Source organism: Vollenhovia emeryi, unplaced genomic scaffold (genome assembly GCF_000949405.1).
Source record: "Vollenhovia emeryi isolate VEMERY1.0 unplaced genomic scaffold, V.emery_V1.0 DF939160.1, whole genome shotgun sequence".
NCBI classification, from domain to species: Eukaryota; Metazoa; Arthropoda; class Insecta; order Hymenoptera; family Formicidae; genus Vollenhovia; species Vollenhovia emeryi.
Window position 1 is genome coordinate 1,346,939 of NW_011967206.1, and position 21,598 is coordinate 1,368,536.

The window sequence follows — 21,598 nt, forward strand, 5'->3', positions numbered from 1 at the left end:
TCTTAAAGCTTAGGGCTTAAATCATCTATTGTAGACTGGGACTTACCCCTGGTCCACAATCTTGCTTTAAGTAAGTTGTAAGCCTTAAGCCGTAAGAAATTAACCAATCACAGGTGAGAGTGAGGGGAATAAATGCCTGCGATTGGTTAATTTCTTACGGCTTAAGGCTTACAACTTACTTAAAGCAAGATTGTGGACCAGGGGTTAGTCCCAGTCTACAATAGATGATTTAAGCCCTAAGCTTTAAGAAATTGGCCAATCACGGTCAAGTATGAGAAGAATGCGCGACTGTGATTAGTCAATTTCTTAAGGCTTAGGGCTTAAATCTCTATTGTAGACTGGGACTTAGGCATCGGATACAGCAGTTTTTGCAGTAATTCATTCTTTTAGCCCGACTGCGCAGTCGACTGCACCGCAGATTTCCGTCAGCCGGCAAATCCGATGCGCAGCGGTTGCCAAATCCGATGCCTAAAAGAACGCACCCGTCGTGCGCGGAAGCGCAGACATTTCCGCATTGGTGAGCGACTTCCGATTAGCTACCGCCGCTGCCGCTGCGCGTTCTCCCCCACTCCTCTACCAATAGGACTACGCGCCATACTTCCGTGGCTTCGTGGACGCGCTACGCTGCTAGCTTCGCACAGTGGCGAATCGAAGGGAAAAAATACGTACTCTCTGCCCGTTAACCTGCGATGTCGAGTTGATTTTTAACTTTGACTTTAACCCGCCTCACGCTCGCAGCTCCATTTTTTTTAACGGACCGGAGCGCTAAATATGGCCAGCAAAGTATGGCATACAGAATTGTGGAAGTCATGGGATAAGCATGGGAAAAACGATTTGTAAGTGGTGTTGTTAGCGCGTCGCCTGGTCGACGCGATCGACACGGTGCATTGCTGGTCGCGAAAACACTTATCTACTCCCGTTAACTCGCTCTACCGAAGACTTAATTTTGTCAATTCACGACTGTTTGCAGCCTCAAGCTTATCAAGCACAAATTTAAGGAAGGCAACACACCAGGTAATGGAAGACCCCGAATACGAGCTCTCTTTCTCTCTCTCTCTCTCTCTACCCCCTCTTCTCTTCTATTTCCTTCTCTTTCTGACCGCGTTCACTGCCAACATGCCCGATCCGTATCATTGTCGTTCTCCGCGAATGTAGCCACCCGCGTAATCCACGGTTCCTTAGCACACGCGTACATCACGGAATGCTCGCTTACGCGTGCGATCTCGCAATAATGGCACGATTATCAATTTCTTAGTCATTTTTATTCACGTACCGTACACACTCGGTTGGAATTGATGAAAATATCTGCGATCCCGACCCGCGTTCCGATTTGTCCTGCAATTTCTCTCGGTCTCGTTTCTCTTGTGTTCACTTTGTTACGTTGCACCTTGTCGTCTGAGGCTGCGTCTCGATATTCGCTGCCAGTACTGAAAATGTATGGTTCGCGTCGCGTGTACAGTTTCAGTACTGGCAGTGAATATCGGAGCGTAGTCTAAATCATAAGCGCATGCTGTGTATGTGTGTACGATAACTCTGGCACATTGGAGTAACGTTGTAACACTGGTATATTCCCCGTTTGTTTTTCTCGCGTGAAATTTGCAACAAGGACAGAAATTGATAAGACCTCAAGCCTTTACGCTGCGCTCCGTACTTTTCTCCCACATACATGCGCGCTACTTCATACTCAGATTATGCAAGCCTGTACAGGTGTTTTTGATGTTGTATGTCATGATGAACGAGCTCTGTGGTTTTTCTTATAGAATGGAGACGCGGATTATACGAATTAATATCAAATGGAATCCATGGAAACGTAAAAAAGGACAGTGTAGTTCAGACACTAGGTGAACTTATGGTACGACACAATTCTTGAGCTTTGCGCGCAGCTGCGATTGAAGGGTGAATTGCAATGTTATAATAACGTGCGTAATTTGATTGTAGAGTTTCGATGGCTCCATACCATCTGCAATAGTAGACATAATTACTTTAATTGATGCGGAGGTGCACAATGAAGAAAGGAACAACTTTTACTGTATCGTGAAAGAGTCTGAGAAGGTATACATTCACTTATACACATAAAAATCTATATTGTGTCTCATTTTTTTAATATTATCAAATTATTGGAAGGAATGCTTTTAAAATAGTCAAATTTACTGTTGATTGTTGAGAGTACATTCACTTTTACATAGAAACCCATATTGTGTTTCATTAAAAAAATTTTACGAAATTATCGAAAGGGAGGAATATTAAAAAAGCGAAAAGACATACTTTTAAAATAGTCAGAACTACCGTCTCTTGTTTTAATTAATTGAGAGTACATTCACGTAAAAACTTATACTGTGTCTCATTTTTAAAATGTTACAAAATTATTGAAACGGAGGAATATTAAGTAAGAATATTAGAAAAGACATTAAAAACAGTCAGAATCACTTTCTTATTTATCTTAATTGAGAGTGGATCGAGTTCTAACACGTTTACCCTAATTTCTCATTTATTCCCACAGTTTTTGCCCGATAGACTGTTGAAAGAACGTTTAGAGATTGAAACTTTGCAAGATGTAGGGACGTTGAAAAACAAAAACTTTCAAACCAAGTTTATAAAAGTAAAAACCAAGTTGTAGTGAGTATTTCCCTATTGAACTTGCATGAAGCTTATTCGTGGTGTCAACGAGTTTCTTATGGCCCCTACGCCTTCTTTGCAGTTATAAGCAGAGGAAATTTAATTTATTTCGTGAAGAGAGCGAGGGTTACTCCAAGCTCGTTGTAGAATTGAATCAGGAGCGTCCAGACAGTGAGGTGGCGTCGACCCTGGAAATTGTTAAATCCCTTATCGGTACGAATATCCATAATTTTACCGCGAGTAGAAATGTTGTTCTTTTCAGAGGACTGTACGGTTGCAAGAATCGTTGCGTATAAAAGCAAACATGAACTCGCAAATATCGTAAGTCGATGGAAAGTGACGGAGGTACAAGCTGGTGTTATCCTTTACAGGTTATTTCAATCTTGATCCTAATAGAGTACTCGACATCTTACTAGAAACTTTTGAAAATCGACCGCAAGACGACGCTCTATTTATTCCCTTAATACGTTCGTACATGAGCGATCAGCAGGTACTTTGTGAGGTGTTAGGATTCAAGTACTGCTCCACCATCAACACCACGCCGTTCTCGCTGCAGAAGGTCACCGCGCTCATGCTGCAGCACGGTGTGATCAAACTGGACGACATATTACCTTGGCTAGTGCCAGACGATAAAACTATCATATCAGATCATGAGCAGGTAATGAAGCAGGCCAAGGAATACGTGCGGAAATTGAGCGTGATCTCGACGAAGGACAAAGAGGAAGTTGTAGAAGAGAAGGAAAATGCACAGGTAACAAGCAAAACCAAATTTTACAAATTATATTGAATTTAGCTAATCGTCATTTCATAAAAAATTTATGTTGAAAGGATGGATCTTGATTCAAAGCAATGCAGTGATTTGTAAATTAATTCTTAATTAAATTTTTGAAATTATGCGCAAAGAATGATCGTCGAGGTTGTACATAAAGATGTTGGTCTGTTTAGTAATTATATTATGTGATCGATAGTTTATATTCTAATTTCTTCTCTCGTGCTTCTAAAAGGACAAGTACGCGAGCAATCAAAAGTTTGGATTATGTGAAGCGCTTCTGGAAATTGGAGCTTGGGAAGTGGCACAAAGTTTATTCAATCGCTTACCGGACTACTGTTTTACGGATCAACGCCCCATAGCTCTAGCATTGTGCAAAATGATTCAGTCTCTTATCGAACTGGTGTACAGAAAGTAAGTTGTCAATATCCATTGTTCAATTTAAGAAGATAAGTCGTGGAATTACATCTATATTTCAGCGCTAAACATCTAGCTTGGTTCGACGGCCCATTGTATAAAATATTTTCTATTTTTACGAACTTCGACTCTCATATAATTATTTCACGCAGCAAAAACACGCGTTTCTCTATTCCTTTTCTCATATTGTTTTAGCCTTGTGTCCACGATCCACGAACTGTGTTTTCAAGTTCCAGTTCCGAAAAATGTGTAGTCTTTTACGGAAAAGTTGCAAGTTGATTAGCTACACATTTCTCGTAACTGGAACTTGGACACAGATCCTGGATCGTGGACACCAAGGCTTTAGAATAATTTGATTCTTTATGTATTCACGATATTATAAGCACTGAAATATAGCATAAAGAATTATTTTACGCCAGTACATGATTAACCAATGTAGAAAAATTGCTAAACGACGCAACCGGCAAATTCTAATTCTCCTAGAGACGCCCGCCTAGAGTGTAACGAAGTCCAGGTTCAAACCCTAGCTGAGGTAATATTTTTCGCAATAAATGTCTAATTAGAATTTGCCAGTTGCGTCGTTTAGCAATTTTTCTACATTGACTAATATATAGCTTGGTTTAACAGCCCATTGTACACAATATAGTATACGTTTATGTTATTGAACAAAAAGTACATGTGCCATAAATTATCGATAATTATTGTATTACAATCTTGATAAGTTATTTCGTAAGTTTTTAAAATCACTCCGTTTCAGGCATTGTATTGTCTCCCCCAAATTACCGGGTCGTAAAGTGCCTCCGTTAAAGAGTACCCTCGCGCCGCCGTCGTTACGCGATCTGGAGGACATTCATAACTACTTGCTGCCAATGCTGATCGTACTTGGTCCGAATCTACACCAGGATCCTATTCTAATGTACAAAGTGATGAGACTGTGTTACGCCGCTATCAAGCACTGTCCGCTTGACGCGAGCAAGCAACCATTGAACAAGAACTGCAGCCTCTACTACGATGTACTGACGATACTCGACGTCGCGCTGCTACCATCCCTGTCCTTCATGGACTGCAACTGTTGTGTCGCCGAGGAGCTATGGAACATCCTCAAGTACTATCCCTATCAGAATCGCTATTGCCTGTATGCGCGCTGGAAGAATGACACGCCGTTACAGCATGCCGCATTGCTGCGGAAACGTGCGGATGCTCAAAAGAAGATCAAGTCAATCATGAAGCGCGTGAGCAAGGAAACGATCAAGCCGGTTGGCCGTTCAATAGGCAAGCTTACGCATTCCTCACCGGGTGTATTATTCGATTATGTCCTAATACAGATCCAGTTGTATGACAACCTGATAGGTACGTATCAAATGTGCGCCTTCCACCTTCGTAACAGTCTTCGCAAGACAAGGTTGTAACATGTTCGTCGTACCGGATGCAGGACCTGTGGTGGACTCCTTAAAATACTTGACAAACATCTCGTACGATGTGTTGGGGTATTGTCTCGTGGAGGCATTGGCAGGTGCCGACAGAGACAGATTTAAACACGATGGTACCAGTATATCCTTGTGGCTGCAATCTCTGGCTTCTTTTTGCGGGGCGATATTTAAGAAGTATAACATCGAATTAACAGGGTTGCTACAGTATGTAGCAAATCAACTTAAAGCTCAAAAGAGGTACGTTTTTCTAAACATAGATAAACATGATATTGCAGTAAATCCTACTATTTAATTGAGTCGCTGCTTTAATGAATCGCTCTGCTTCCAGCCTAGATCTATTAATATTAAAAGAAATAGTACAAAAAATGGCTGGTATCGAGGCGGCCGAAGAAATGACGTCTGATCAACTGGATGCTATGGCAGGCGGAGATCTGTTGAAAAACGAGGTAAATGTGGCGATCGCATGAGTATGTAATGTCATAATGTACCTCTCTGTAACTCTGACGCAGAGAAATTAATATAAAAACTGTTCCTCTCAAGGCCGGTTACTTTAGTCAAGTCCGCAACACGAAGAAGTCCTCGCAGCGTTTAAAGGAAGCTCTCTCCGAGCACAGTCTCGCGGTTGCTCTGTGCTTATTAATGGCACAGCAGAAACACTGCGTCGTTTATAGAGAGACAGATAAATCTCATTTGAAACTCGTCGGTAAATAGAATTACATGTAAAGTCCAGAGTTTTTCTCCATAGATACTACATTTTGATCTTCATATAACAGGCAAGTTGTACGATCAGTGCCAGGATACGTTGGTGCAATTCGGGACTTTCCTGGGCTCGACCATGACGGTGGACGAATATGTGGACCGATTACCCTCGATCCATTCTATGCTCCAGGACAATCACATCCACGCGGATGTTGCATTCTTTCTGGCGCGGCCAATGTTTGCGCATGCCATAAATGTAACATTACAAACATTTTACGTCGGCTCTTACTGCCTTCCTTTTTCTTTCTATTTTACTTGATAATAATGTCAATTTAAACAAATCATATATCCAGTTTATTTAAAAGATATCTAAACATTGCTTATAATTTTTTATTACAAGATTTATTATATATTACTGTTATGAGTTTTAAATTGATTTTCTTTTAAAGATAAAATATGATGCTCTTCGTAAAGCTGATCCGAATTATAAGAAAATGTCCACGGCTATGAAGCAATTAAAGTACGCGGAAGCCGCGCAAGCCGTCATGGCACCTGTCGCTCAGTCCGTCAGGCCATTGCATCCTCTAAAAGTTTGGGAGGACATATCGCCGCAATTCTTAGTCACATTTTGGTCTCTATCGATGTACGATTTGTACGTGCCAGTGGAAAGCTATCAAAGGGAAATCAGCAAGTTGAAGCAACTTGCAGCGCAAACCGCCGATTCCAAAGACCTGGTACGCGAATGTTATACATTAGTCATTACTGATTACATCTCTTTGTGACCGACAAATAAATGTATTTCAAACGCTCTTTCCTGATTTAAACTGGGAGTAATGTTGATTTTTAGAATGTAAGTAAAGGAAAGAAAGAACAAGAAAGATATACCACTCTTATCGAGAAGCTACAGGACGAAAAGAAGAAGCAAGACGAACATGTTGAAAAAGTTTTTGCGTACCTGAGGTAAAATGTCGTGATCATTTTTCAATACATATAAATGTAATGTGATTGTCGTGATAATGTAGCGATCTAATACTTCGATAATAACAATCATACGTTTGCAACTGACCTGCAGACAAGAAAAGGATACATGGTTTTTGTCACGAAGCGCTAAGTCTGCGAAAAACGAGACGATAACGCAATTTCTACAGTTGTGCCTATTCCCGCGATGTACATTCACAACTGTGGACGCCATGTACTGTGCGAAATTTGTACATACCATCCACTCTCTGAAGACTGCAAATTTTTCAACTCTTCTTTGCTACGATCGTGTAAGGCAGTTTTCTCTAATATTCATTCATGTGTGATTATAGTACTATAACGATAAATTGTCACATTTGTTCGTTACAAAACTATTTTTGTTTGCTCACGTTATTGCATAAGATAAATTTGTAATTTACACACTAATACAACTGTTTTCTATGATAAAATTATTCTGCTTTCAGCTTTTCTGTGATATTACATATTCAGTCACTTCGTGCACAGAGAACGAAGCAAATCGATATGGCAGATTTTTATGCGCCATGCTGGAAACTGTGATGCGATGGCATTCCGAGAAAGCCATATTTGATAAGGTAAGTGCAGTAACGATACATTTTTCAAAATTTTCAGAAAAGAACGGAAAGATGCGTTTATGCTATTAAATATTAGTTCTGTTGTACTCTTATTTAACAATCTGAATATTTATTAATAAATATCTTTTGCGTATAGGAATGCAGTAATTATCCCGGTTTCGTGACCAAGTTCCGTGTGAGCAATCAATTTTCCGAAGCGAATGACATGGTCGGATTTGAAAATTATAGACACGTGTGTCACAAATGGCACTATAAGATCACAAAGGTATATGCGCGATATAAACATATATACAATGTGCTATATGTGCATATTGTAATTTAAATATGAAAATGCTATTTTAAAGCTGAGACTGAACAGATTTATGATTCAATTAATATTTTCTTTGACAGGCTATTGTGGTGTGTCTAGATTCTAAGGATTATGTGCAAATAAGGAATTCTTTGATAATATTGATAAAGATATTGCCACATTTTCCTGTCTTGGCAAAACTCTCTCAGATCCTTGAACGTAAGGTGGAGAAGGTGAGGGAAGAAGAGCGTGGTCAGCGTCAGGACTTGCACGTTTTGGCCACATCATACAGCGGACAGTTAAAAGCTAAAACTCCCAGTATGATACGCGAATCAGACTTCCACTATGTGGGCGATAAGGTAATGAAAAGATTATTCTTGTGGAATCAATATATAAATTCATAAAGAGAAAGAATTACATCTCAAAAGTGTTTTGAGAAAGTTACTTATTTTATTATACCTATATGTACAGGCTGGTAAGACACAACAAGATACAACGAGTAGTGAAACGAGTGAAAAAGTTAGTAATGGAGTAGCAGTGAAGGAAAATAACAACGGAGACGCTCGGCCGGAAAAGGAAAACAAGGAGCAGCGAGAAAAGCGAAGTTCCTCTAATCAAACGCATCAGTAAGTAATATATTTAGAGAAATGTATATACAGTTATTTTATTGAAATTTGTACCTTTTTATTCTTTGACATATTTTATGTAGAAAATTATACGAAAATTTAATAAAAGACATGTGTAGGTATAATGAATAAAAACAGAATAAAATTTCACAATTTCTGAATTATGGGAAGAAATAATACGTTAAGTGTGAAAATCTCATAACGATATCAATTCTTTGAATAGCGAAAACTCTGAGAAGTTTAGAAAGAAGGAAGACAGTAAGGATGTTTTGGAAGCAAAAGAGAAATACGTGAAAAAAGAAGAGGTGAAAGACGATGAGGGATTAGATAAAAAGGATCGCAAATATTATAAGGTAATTTTGCTATGTTAAAATAATTTTACATGGAGTGTTTTGAAACGAAAAAAGAAATTAGAATTTAATGTACCATTGGAATAAAAGAATTTCAGTAAAAGTATAGTCATAAATGTTTTCTTATAAAGTTAATATTAATATTAAAAAGCTTTGTGTATCATGCTTTTGTAAATAAAATATTGTAATTTAAATCTATTATTACAAATGAACTCATTATATAACTTATATATTATTATATAACTCATCTTATTATTAATATTCAAAATTTTCTTCCAATTTTGATATAATTAATTTTCTATACACATATATGAAAGTGCAAATTTTATATTTTTAGGAAGAGCACTATTATAGCGGTGGTGTAGACAATTTAGACCGAGACCTTTCCAGTGTGTCAAATAGTAGTGCTAGTTCGGGTCCTACACCAGAAGGTCCTGAGAGAGGTATTATAATTTAACGATTAAACATTAAATTATGTATTAGATTAATTGTATATATGTATGTATATATGTATACACGTGCGTGCACGCACACTGAGAGGGAGGGAGGGGAAAGAGCTATGGCGCGCGCGCGTATGTGTTCTAGAAATAATGTCACATCATGTATTTCATTATAAATATTTAAAAAATGTTCTTTATTGCTGTATATTTTAATACAAATTTTTACTCAGTTCCAGATGTAAAAAGAAGAAAAGTAGAGAGCGCTCCAAAGGTAATTATATTATACATTATATGTATTATTTTCACGTTTTCTCTTTGCACAAATATTTTTGTATTCAGCAGGAAGGAAGACGCACGGAGGCTGTTCTCGATAAGAAAGAACGTTCCAGTAAAGGGAAAGCACGCGACGAACAGAAAGAGTTGCGTAGGGAAAAGAAACAGGGACGGAAAAGGGTAATTTAATATTTCTATCATTCGATTATCGTATACGATTCTTCTACATATCACATGATATGGAGAACATATGTATTCTTAAATATCCAATTGACGTAGGATCGAGCAGAGGAATCCATAGCAACCACTGAACAAAAACGAAGAAAAGATGACGAGAGAGGTTTGTGTGATTATACATATATATTTTTGCTATTATTATACAAAATATTGATTCATATATCAATGAATATTTATAATAAATATATGCATATTGAAATATATCGCATTATATCGCATTATATTTGTTATAGCCAAAGGCACACATCAAAACGGTGACATTCCTGAACATAGAGAAAAGCATCATTACAGTAAGGTCAGTAACATCAATTTAGCACTTTTTATGATGATATTATTAAACGGTTCAACTTCTATTCAAAACGTACTCGACTGTTTCTTTCCTCTTGAATTCTTTGATTTTTGTTTCGTTAATTTTCGTTTACATTTTGATTATTTCTACTTTTCTCTGCTTACTTGTTTCTTATTGAAATTTGTTGTAATTTACATTAGGCGGAAGAATATCTAGAATAATTCAATATTTTATCTTGATTTTCAGCTTTTGTTATTCTAAAATATATTACAATTTTTATTATTTTATTATTGCATACTGTTCTGCATTCGTACATTGTTTTAACATTCACATATTCGCTAACATTTTGGGATATTTAGTGTAGGACAAGTTCTTAGCTAGAAGAAATACAACATAATTTGTTAACAATACGAAAATGTTAAACAAGAAAATATTAATGCATTTGTGAAAGTTTTACAAATTCGTAGAAAAAGATATAAAATACATTAGCTCTACGTCTTATGACACATGTATATTTTCGATTTTTTATAGTATACTTCGATGAGATTTATTACACATCGTATATCATGAGATTTCTAACATATAAATTGCAATTATTTTTATAGCGCTGTGTAACTAGCCGACTTGTTTTATGAAAACTTAATCAAGTTATTATTTTCTTAACAATTTTCTATTACTTCATAGTTGATAAAGATGTCTACTTCGGGTACGTTAAAAGGACGAAATGGGCGGCAATAGCAAAAACAAGAAAGTATAGATGTCAATTACCCTCCTCTTCCCCCTCCAATATCAGTCGCAAGAAATCATGGCATTCGGGAGACTTATTCAAGAATGTATTTTCAGGAAAAATCTCCATACGCAAAGGATCGTCCGCATGAACGTGAGGGCCGAGAAAGCCGTGACAAACAATATCCTTTTCTATAGCTTTAACAGATTCAAAAGCACAAGTATTTTTTATTTTTTTTTACAACTAATTGATTTGATACAATAATATTATGAAATTCGTGATACGTTAATATGTTAAACTTTGTAATTAATTAAGTGTTAAAATAGATTATGTACTACACCCATAGAGTGAATCGTGCAATTATTGAGTTAATTTTTAATGAGGTTTCTTGCTTTAATTAAGAAATCTTTTTAACTTCTAATCTTTTAATACTTTAGCAGTGTAAAGCTTGTGTTTATTAACGGCATTTTGGTTTTAATTAAAAGCGAAATAATTTAACACTTAATTACATCAGCTAAATGTAATTATTCGAGTGTTTACTCTGTTTATGATATTTGTAATACGTTTCAAACTTTTCAAGACAAAATATATTCTGCCTTTGTAATTACAATTATCACCGTCCTTTTTTTTTTAAAAGAGAAAATCCTTAACTACTCAATAACTGTATGATTTATCCTATGCACGAGAAGGCACAAGTGCTCGGTATAATCCTTAACTCCAGTGCACCAGAAGGAGTTCAGACCCGAAACGGAGATGATGTACAACAACGGAAAGGAGCTCGACTTAACATTTTCTATGCTATGTTTGATGTTACATGTAATAAACGTAGAATTCAAAATAAAGCAAAAAGATAGATCGGTAATTTGTATATTATATGTTTTAACATCCAATTTTATAAAATAAATTATCTAAATGTCCGATACTTTTTGATATATGTTCATTCAATTCAGTCTTTTCTTCCATAGGCGAAGAATAATAAATCCCTCGCAAGTGATATGCGTGAAATGTAATTTGCAGGGTTGATAATTGTGCGTGCAGTAATGATAATAAATTAATAAACGATAATGTCTTGGCATTTCTTATTCGCTACGAAGAGGTGCTAACGAAGCTGCAAAAATACTGATCTGCCTTGGAGCTCTCTTCCTCTAGGCGCTTTAGCCGCATCTTGGCGTCCTGAAGAATATCCTCCGTAGAACTACTCTCACTGACGATCGTGTTCGCACCGACAATACGAGCCACGGAAATCGGCATCTCGATCGGCTGCAATAAACGCACTTCTTCTAATTGGCATGATAGCTGAGCGCTGCGCTGCGTGATCTGTTCTATCTTCGACCGTTGCTTCTCCACGAGATTCGTCAGCTCCAGCTTCTGCCTATGCAGAAGCCTGCACTCGTCCATTACCGTGCGGTTCTCCGCATCGGTTTGCACGTGAATGTCCCGGAGGTTGTTCTGAGCACACTGGTTCGCCGTGCCTTGCGACATTTCCTTCTGCATTTTAACGAGCTCTCGTTGCAGCTTTTTCAAACCACCCTCAAACTTCCTGTAGCTGTCTCGTTCTCTCTGCAATCTGCCGAAATTTACTTCAGGTAACAATTTAAAATATGAACAGATATAGGCAGGAAAAAAATAAGAAAAACAGAATTATACACAGATGTCAATTATTAATTGTTATTACTGTTTAATTGCCTTTGTAAAATTACAGAGACGATATGTTTTCATCAAGTACCTGTTAGCTTCTTGTGTCAAGAAATTTTGTTTCATAGACAGTTCCATTTCCTTCCGCAAGAGACATTGCGTATTGCTGTCTTTCTTTTCCTTCAGTTGCTTTTCTTTCAGGGTCAAAGACTGCATTAAATTCTAAGTGCATAACGGAAAATAAAAATACATGAGATCATTTCCTATCAGACTCGATCGTTTTCTGATGAAAAACTGATATACGCTGGTCTTCAATAACGAAGAAAAATCTTCTATCACAAAAAATTGCTCATTCATTAACCGATTACCAAATAATGAATAAGGTAAGAATTGCATATCTTTGTTATAAATACATACATGGTTGAAGGCATTACCTGTGCTTCTTCCACTTTTGCATTTAATGAATTGAGCTGATGCTTTATAACTGCGGCTTGCTGCTTCAACCTGCTCTCCTTCATCTTCAGTTCGTCATCATACAGTTGCTTCTGCTGCACAATCCTCTTCTTCATCGCCCGTACTTTTGTTGCGTCCGCGAGATTCGCCTCCGACACCAAGTTAGCCTGCGTCTCTCTGTCATACATGGGCCTTCTAGTTGACGACTGAGCGTTGACAAGAAGCGAGGCTATTGAGCTCAGAATGGACAGCAACAGCGGCGCCTCGCCGTTCACGTAATTTGATACAATGTACTCGCCCTCGGGCCCATTGGGATCAATGCCTAGAGTTGCCAGAGTGTGCGCTATGTAATCGCTCTGCAGCTTATTGCTATGCCTGCTACCACAGTCTCTGTCGGCGTCATCAACGGTGCCCTGCTGCGGCGTGCTGTTACAAAAGTTCACCAAAAGCGGTACCTCGCTGGCGAATACCGACAGGGTGAAGGAGTAATTGTGACCGAACAGATACTCGGCTATCAACATATCGTAAACGTACTGCTTCGCCGACCTCGCCTCCCTGCTCTTGCAGAGCCTGAGATCCTTGCGCTTCAAAGCGTTCACCAAGTTCTGCCGCAGGTGCGTCCTGATATTAGACACGATCCCACACTTCTCGAACCTGCGAAGGTACAGTGGAAGGTACAGGCCTTATTGATGGCAGCAAATCGTACGGTCGTCTACATCGCGCGTCAGGTGCGCGGGTTGCGACTCATAAATCATGACAGTGAAGTGTATCGCGAGAAAATCTTGTTGAACGTTTGACAGCACGTAGCGTCAACGTTATTTCGGAAAACCGGGAGCACATAACCTTGGCCAAAATTTTCGTCCCGCCGGAAAAATTAGACGCGATATTACGCGGGACTGTTCACATACTTACCACGTGTACACGGTGGAATAATAATCGCTGTCCATGACGAATTTCAACGCGGCTGTAACACAAAAAGGTAAACATAAACGTACAGGACGCTCAAAATTCCCCGATACAACTCCCGCCACCGACCGATGGTAAGCGAGCGCGAAGAGATGGCGCTGTTATCTGCGATACGAATATGGACTATCAAATAGCTGCTAATTATTTCTAATGGCCGTGTATATCTTTTTTTATTTTTATTTTTTTTAATGAAGAAAAGTGAACTGCAAATGACGATTTATCCGTGTTCAAATATCGCGTTCTCATGCCCAATTATCACGGGATTATATCGCTCTTAATTTATGCAGGGATTTCCATTCGTTTTTGCAATTACCCAGATAGCCAGTATCCCAGGTAGAACACAAAATCATAATAATATCATAATGACATCAAGTAGAACTCATTTTTTTGATTTAGGAAAAATCATGATGATGTCATTCGATACACTTTTTAGGAGCATTTTGTGAGCAGAAAAGTCATAATGATATCATTAGGATGTCATCATGACATTTGTTTCTTAAAAGTTACTAATAAACAATATTTTACTTCAACAACATGTATATTAAAACGATATAAATATTTTAAAAACCAAAGGACGCTGTTATCTATAATATAGTGTACGATTCCTTTTTCATTTTTACATCATTTTTGAATCATTTTTTTATTAGTGACTTTTAAGTGACAAATAATGTCATGATGACATCCTAATGATATCATTATGACTTTTCTGTTCTACCTGGGTATATGCTCGAGCAAAGTATATGGAATTACAATGCCAGCACCTGATGCTAGCTTTTCGCTAGGAATACGAAGTCAATGTTTGAGTGATTTAAATACAGCTAGCATAATGTTAAACATATTGTCGTAATTAAGTGCACAGCTAAGGAGAGAACACATCGAATAGGTATGCCCAGTGAGAAATGATTCGTCGATCGACGTCGGATCGACATCGACACCGTCGAATTGACATCATTTCGACGTCGATCGACGAATCATTTCTCACTGGGTGCTGCCCATACAGCACCAAAGCTTTCAGAAACATTGGCTACGTTCGGCAGAAAAAGCTGCTTTGCAACTGTTGTAAAATTCATGAATCTGATTGGCGTATGCTCTAAAATTCACACAAGATTGAGAGAACACACCAATCAGATTCACGAATTTTACAACAGTTGCAAAGCAGCTTTTCCTGCCGAACGCAGCCATTGCAACATTGCAACAATGGCTGCGTTCAGCAGAAAAAGCTGCTTTGCAACTGCTGTAACATTCGTGAATCTGATTGGCGTATTCTCTTAGTCTTGAGTAAATATAAGAGCATATGCCAATCAGATCCATGAATTTTACAACAGCTGCAAAGCAGCTTTTTCTGCCGAACGTAGCCAATGTATTCTGAAATGTTTCTGAAAGCTTTAGTGCTATATGGGTGTTAACAAAAAGTTAGCATACACCCGGCGGAAAAAGCCACATATATCCAATCCCAGGTAGAACACAAAATCATAATAATATCATAATGACATCAAGTAGAACTCATTTTTTTGATTTAGGAAAAATCATGATGATGTCATTCGATACACTTTTTAGGAGCATTTTGTGAGCAGAAAAGTCATAATGATATCATTAGGATGTCATCATGACATTTGTTTCTTAAAAGTTACTAATAAACAATATTTTACTTCAACAACATGTATATTAAAACGATATAAATATTTTAAAAACCAAAGGACGCTTTTATCTATAATATAGTGTACGATTCCTTTTTCATTTTTACATCATTTTTGCATCATTTTTTTATTAGTGACTTTTAAGTGACAAATAATGTCATGATGACATCCTAATGATATCATTATGACTTTTCTGTTCTACCTGGGATTTTATCTAATTGTATCAAATAATATCAGATATGATAAAATTTGATTACTTAGATTATCTCCTTTTAATGCATCCGTTTATAAGCATATCAAATCAAATGTGGCCAGATATAGTCGGATAAAACGGTATTAAACATCTGACTTTTGATTTGATATGCTTATAAATGGATGGATTAAAATTTGGATATAATCTGATCAAATTTTATCGTATCTGACATTATTTGATCACAATTAGATAAAATTGGTGTAGCGATAACAAGTCTTTATTTATCATCTGAAGATGTATCGTCTGCAGGTGATGGGGAACCATCAGATTTTATGTCATATTCTTCCCAAATGTCATTGTGAAAAACATCGGTTGGAGACGAGCATATGATTCTGAAGAGAAACTCTCAACTTTTACAGATTCTTCCAAAATTGTGGAGTGTGTGGAAGTAATTGGAGGTGGAGATGACGGTGTAGGCAAATTCTCCACCTGTATAGATGCTTCCAAAATATTGTTATGCTTAGAAGCAATCTAGGAGGTGAAGCTGAGTGTGAAGGCAGAGCCCCAACTTTTATAGATTCTTCTGGCATGACTTGATCTTCGTTAATGCTTTTCTATTCTGAATCTGAAGATTCGCTGCAGATTTCCTCGCTGAACGAAAAAAAAATAATGCCATGTCTCTTTCTAAAATTGTACAGCCAGTCACGGTCATTCCATTCTTCTGAGGACTAGTTGTGATTGGCCAGTTTTATAACTACAGGTTTTATTAAACCCGATTATGGTGCCGTGTAATAGCGCTCATTTACGGCGTGCGTGTGCCTCGAGAAAGTGCGCGTTTGTACGATTGCTCATGTTCTCGCACAATGATTATCGCATTACACCGGCGAGGCCTCGACATTTATTTATATCGTCGCTTCATCTCCCCTTATTCGCCGTGGCTGCGGCACAAAGCATCGAAATTTTGATCCTGACGTAACCGGAAGGAACGATGAAGGAAATAGGAGGACGGAAGAGAGCGAGGGAGGATTGATATAGAGAACAGGCAAAATAGATTCATTAGCACGACGCTACTGCAGCTGCGGCCGAAGCAAAACCTTCGATCCTGTATTCTCAGCTTGGTGGTTTCCAACGAGTAATTATTGCCTGAAACCAATGTTGCCCGAAATCCCCCCCCCTCTCTCTCTCTCTCTCTCTCTCTCTCTCTCTCTCTTTCCCGCCCTCTGAAGGGGCGATGAAGATCCGCCGCTGAAAAGCCGCCGGGGAATAAAGCGGCAACAAAGAACGTCAATTTTCCACCGTTCCACGGCGAGCGATGAGCCGATTAACCCTTCGTTGCGATTGCAAATTCAGGCCGGTCCGATAAATGATATTCCGAGAGGATATTATCGCTAATTAAAAGTACATTGACTCGGATACGTCGTGGAAAAATTGGGACAGTGTATATATTATTTTTAAATAAACATCTCCACGTTGCTCTCTTGTTTGCCAGGGTTGGGAAGTAACTCGTTACTTGTTACAAAGCTATCAGTTACTTTCTTTCGGTAACTCTAATTTAACTTTTGTTACCTTCTCTCCGTCTGTAATTTAACTCAGTTACGTTAATACTTATTTTACATATACATATTCTAAACCTCCATAGATTGCATTAGGCCTTGCATTTGCGCATAAACGCCTTTATCGACGCTTCACAATTCAAATGCAGACTTGACATTTTTATTTTCATCGCAAGAAAGTAACTGCCAAGTAACAATTCGTTACTTTTTGAATAACTGTAACGCGTTACCTTTCAGAATTGGTAACTTGTAACTGCAACTGGTTACATTTTTAGCGAAAAAAAACCCGTGTAACTGTAACGAGATACTTTTACAAAGTAACTTCCCAACCCTGCCTATTTGGGGGCTCTTGCCAAGACTGTTGCACGTCTCGTTTCCTCGTGTCACATCCCCTCGCATTTATCACGCTCGCGAGTAAACGAATTCAAGAGTAATTCGACACCGCGACGCGGAGTCGCGCAGCGCGCGTAACTAATTATGCTACGCGAGCGAACGCGTCTAAGAGTTAAACAACAGGCCGGCGGGACAGGCCGGGGACAGAGGGTCGAGAGGAAGGCCACCTCCCTCTCCCCCCCCGTGCGCGCGAGGGCCCACGGTGCTTTGGTCGACGGTCAACCTATAGGCGTGCCGTAGCGTGTGCCGGGAACGATTCGCGCGCGTTGCGGCTAGCTGATTAATTAGAACCTCTACCTCCACACACCCGCTCCTCGCTCCCCCATCGTCAAGGGAACTCGATGTAATTACGGGCATCAGGCGCGCGCGGCGTAGCTCCGCGGTCGCGGGGGGGGTGCGGGGCGGCCGGCGGGGGGGGGGGGATGGGATAGGAGGAGAGATGCAAAATGACTGCGCGGGTTGGCCGCCGCCGCGGGGGTGGCACCGAAAAGCACAGTGGTTCACGTTAGCGCAGTTACCGGTGCGGCACGGACGGACGGACGGACGGGGTGGTTGGGATGGACGGTTAGGATGGCTAGGTCGGGAAAATCCAGCGGCGGCGAAGCCGGAGAAGGCGGTGGAGTTCGACAAACTGGATTCATTACGCCACGGAAGGAGGTGTAGCGGCGGCGGGAGGGGCGGAAAGTAGCGCTGGAAGCCGCTGAAGGGACGCGCGGGAGGGTCGAGGGGGTGGCGGTGGCGCGCGTCACAGCGTACCGCCACCAGCCGCGGACGTAAAGGGGTGAACTCTTCCGCGCCGATTTTCGGACCGCTATCGAGCCTCTTCGTCGATCCTTTCCTTGATCCCCGCGCATTTTTGTTCTTATTGCCGTCGATTTTGCATTGTAAATACACGAGAGGACTGCGCGATAAATTGCCGTAACAATAACGTAATTGAAAAAGTGAACCCTGGCTGAGGTAAATTTTTCGCAGTAAATTTAAAAATTAAACAACGATGAATGAATATTTCTCGGTCCTTTTTCAGATATAAATCAAATTGAAATTTAAACGCCAATTGTTAGGACCTAGGCAAGGTGGTGGCTATTATATTGCTAAGTGAATAGCCACCAACTTGCCTAGGTCCTAACAATTGGCGTTTAAATTTCAATTTGATTTAAAAATTAAAATCACTTAGACACCAACATCCTGTCTTAGCTCTTACGCCCTTTATTTCTTCGAATCTGTGATTTCACATCAAAGCCTTATGAATTATAAAATTATTAGCATTATGAGTTAAAAAAATTCTTTTACAAACAACTAGAGAATCAAAATTTTTATCGTTGCTGCAGCAAATGAGCGACGAATCTTACAAGTATATATCGCATAGAAAATAAGAGTCAATAAAAAAACAGTTAAAAGTATCTTATCGCGAAAAGCGCAGAGACTGATTGAAACTTTATCCAATCTCCTGGTATAACGTGATCCACATTTCGCGATTACGTCGGACACGCGTGGAAAAAGAATTCTAAAGTAACGTATAAATATCTAAATAGAGCCCTTTTTGCCCAAGGAAGATTGGGGTAAATTTAATTCGCGCGCAACGAGTTTGCGTAATATTCCCACGGATATTGCGCGAGAGGAGAAAATCCTCGGTTAGCATAATATAAATTCCCTCCCCGAGGAATTTCTTAACCGCGACCACATTCCGAGTCTTCTCCCGAGTCCACCTCTCAGGAAGATTTCCGGTTAATTTGTTACTCATTGGACTGGCCGGCACTCGCAGCCCACCTATTTAATATGTCGATCTCCCTCCCCATCGTCCCCTCGATCGATCTTCGCCTCCTTCCGTCCCCCGACCCTCCCTCCCGCCCCTTTCCTCCTCAAGCTCAACCCTTTCGCTTCCGCGTCTCTTTCCTTCCTCGGTATTTATTACGATTTCGCCTGTTCCCCGGTTTCCTATGAAAACCGCCTTTAAAAATCGCCCTTGTTCTTAGCTCTTTATGTATTTCTATATGTACTTTTGTACCTTTGCTACTGTCCAAGGTAAAGATTTGTAAGGCAATTTATACAAATTATAGTATATTTAGATATGAGGAATATTATTATTGAGATTAGTTGAATCTTCAAGAAAATCATTAACTTAACTGTTATTGACTGAAGACATTAGCTCGGAAGTTGGAAACTCTATCAGCTTCCTGCGACATAAATGACTCGATTTTTTTCTTCGGATTCTAAGACTTTATATCAATACTCACGAACTATATGCTTGAAATCACCCAGATAGCACACACAGTTCTATGAATATTCCTCTGGCGTGCAAATATTCTTAATTTCAGAATATTGCAATCGAATATTCTATAAATATATATAGATTATTACAATTAGAAAACATATATTCATAACAAAGAAGAACGTTTTTAGAATATTCGTCGAGAATGTCTTTGAAATATTCCAAATATTCTCGCAGAATATTCTTAAAATGTTCACAGGAGTGTCTTGCGCTATCTGGGCATTAAATCGATGTTTCCAAAACGCGCCTGTTTTTAGTAAAATCGTTTAAAATCGTACACAATTTTCAACAATCTCAGAACACGATTGCCTTAAATAACAGGAATAAGATAAGGAGGAATTATTTGATTTAAAAAAAATTGGATAAAAAATTTTCAAGGAACCAAAAGATCAGAAAGCCCGAAAAAGCTACAAAGTCTCATTAAAAACAGCTCCCCTCCTAAAAATTCGTAAGCTCCTCTCAGTCTTGAAAATTTCTTATTTCCGATTTCTCCCCTAACTCTCAGGTAGTCCCTCCTTATTCTAAATAAATCCTAATAATCCGAAGACTCGGTCGTTCGAGATCTAACAAGTAGTGAGATTTAATGAGGCCCAGAAAATGAAATTGAATTGTTGGCAGCGAGAGCCAGTAAACAATTCCTTCGGAGCGCGACGAAGTACGGGGGAATCGCGGTGACGATTCGCGATCCCCGTCGAGATCGCGTACAATACCCGGGGCCTCTTCCCGCCCGGGTTTACGCCCGATGACGATGGCCGTCAGCACAGATCCGCTTTAAGTGATTACTGCATTTCCATACGCGGGCAGAACGCCGAAGAACGGAAACAATGTATCCCCGGAACAAGCGGCTTGGATATCGCGCATTGTGCTCCGGATATCGCGGCGATTCGCTAAACAAAACGGCCACTGGTTCGCCACTCCTCCACCCTCCCCAGCCCGCCGGCGTCTTCCCCATCCGACGAGACACGCCAGCCCTCCCGGATCCGTTTCTTCCGCCAACCGCGAGGAACGAATGGCATTCGTTAATGCGCGGAAATAACAACGAGACGCGATGCGATGTGATGCGCTTGCACGACGGCGGATCATAATAAATCTCGCTATTATACGTATTGGGATCGCACTACAATTCAACATCACTCGATTCATACCGCAATTGCGATTTCCATCACGACCGACTAGCATCAAATATTTTTTCGCCTATTTTCTCTCTCTCTCTTTTTTCTTCAAATTATTTTCCTTTGTGTACTTTCACATATCAATTTTTATCCCCGGCAAAAATTTAAATTCTCATATGAAAACACGTATAAATATATAAAATTATATATATACAATATATATATATATATATATATATATATATATATATATATATGTATATGAGGTATACCCTTTCTCTTGTGTAATCTCTGTTCGCATATACAAATTCACAGTAATAGCACGATAACGAAAAAAAGCAGAAAGGATTCTAGCAGAATCCAAATAATCTAACACCATAGAAGTATACTCGCTATCACCGAATAACATTAAACATGTCGATGTTTCCGCAGGATGATTCACGAATTGTAGTAAACGAGCTCATTTACTACAATTCGTGAATCATCCTGCGGAAACATCGACATGTCTCATGTTATTCGGTGATAGCGAGTATACTTCTATGGTGTTAGATTATATGGATTCTGCTAGAATCCTTTCTGCTTTTTTTCGTTATCGTGCTATTACTGTGAATCGAGAACGACATGATTGTGAACGTGTGGATTTAGTAGATGTAT

General features: G+C 39.2%; 2 protein-coding genes across 7 annotated transcripts; one reads left to right on the forward strand and one right to left on the reverse strand.

Annotated features, from left to right (window-relative positions):
- Positions 1–504: 504 nt before the first annotated feature.
- On the forward strand, positions 505–11,593 carry LOC105564718 (THO complex subunit 2). Of its 6 annotated transcripts, none has more exons than XM_012017331.1 (28): positions 507–836; positions 971–1,014; positions 1,761–1,852; positions 1,939–2,052; positions 2,501–2,616; positions 2,699–2,829; positions 2,988–3,367; positions 3,621–3,799; positions 4,560–5,152; positions 5,235–5,469; positions 5,561–5,678; positions 5,773–5,935; positions 6,006–6,187; positions 6,381–6,665; positions 6,779–6,891; positions 7,004–7,199; positions 7,374–7,502; positions 7,639–7,767; positions 7,893–8,150; positions 8,263–8,417; positions 8,641–8,770; positions 9,105–9,210; positions 9,438–9,478; positions 9,547–9,660; positions 9,760–9,820; positions 9,951–10,012; positions 10,850–10,914; positions 11,417–11,593. In XM_012017331.1, exons 1-28 carry the CDS (start codon positions 772–774, stop codon positions 11,439–11,441), a joined length of 4,281 nt encoding a protein of 1,426 aa, XP_011872721.1. In that variant the 5' UTR covers positions 507–771; the 3' UTR covers positions 11,442–11,593. The 6 variants fall into 6 exon arrangements, 5 of the variants coding, with proteins under 5 accessions (XP_011872718.1, XP_011872721.1, XP_011872719.1 ...); XM_012017329.1 differs by having other exon boundaries at positions 11,460–11,593; XM_012017330.1 differs by having other exon boundaries at positions 9,550–9,660; positions 11,460–11,593.
- LOC105564717 lies at positions 11,329–13,880 on the reverse strand. Its single transcript, XM_012017327.1, has 4 exons — positions 13,734–13,880; positions 12,803–13,475; positions 12,460–12,590; positions 11,329–12,300 (listed from the first exon to the last, which is right to left on the reverse strand). Exons 1-4 carry the CDS (start codon positions 13,766–13,768, stop codon positions 11,820–11,822), a joined length of 1,320 nt encoding a protein of 439 aa, XP_011872717.1. The 5' UTR covers positions 13,769–13,880; the 3' UTR covers positions 11,329–11,819.
- Between the last annotated feature and the right edge of the window lie 7,718 nt (positions 13,881–21,598).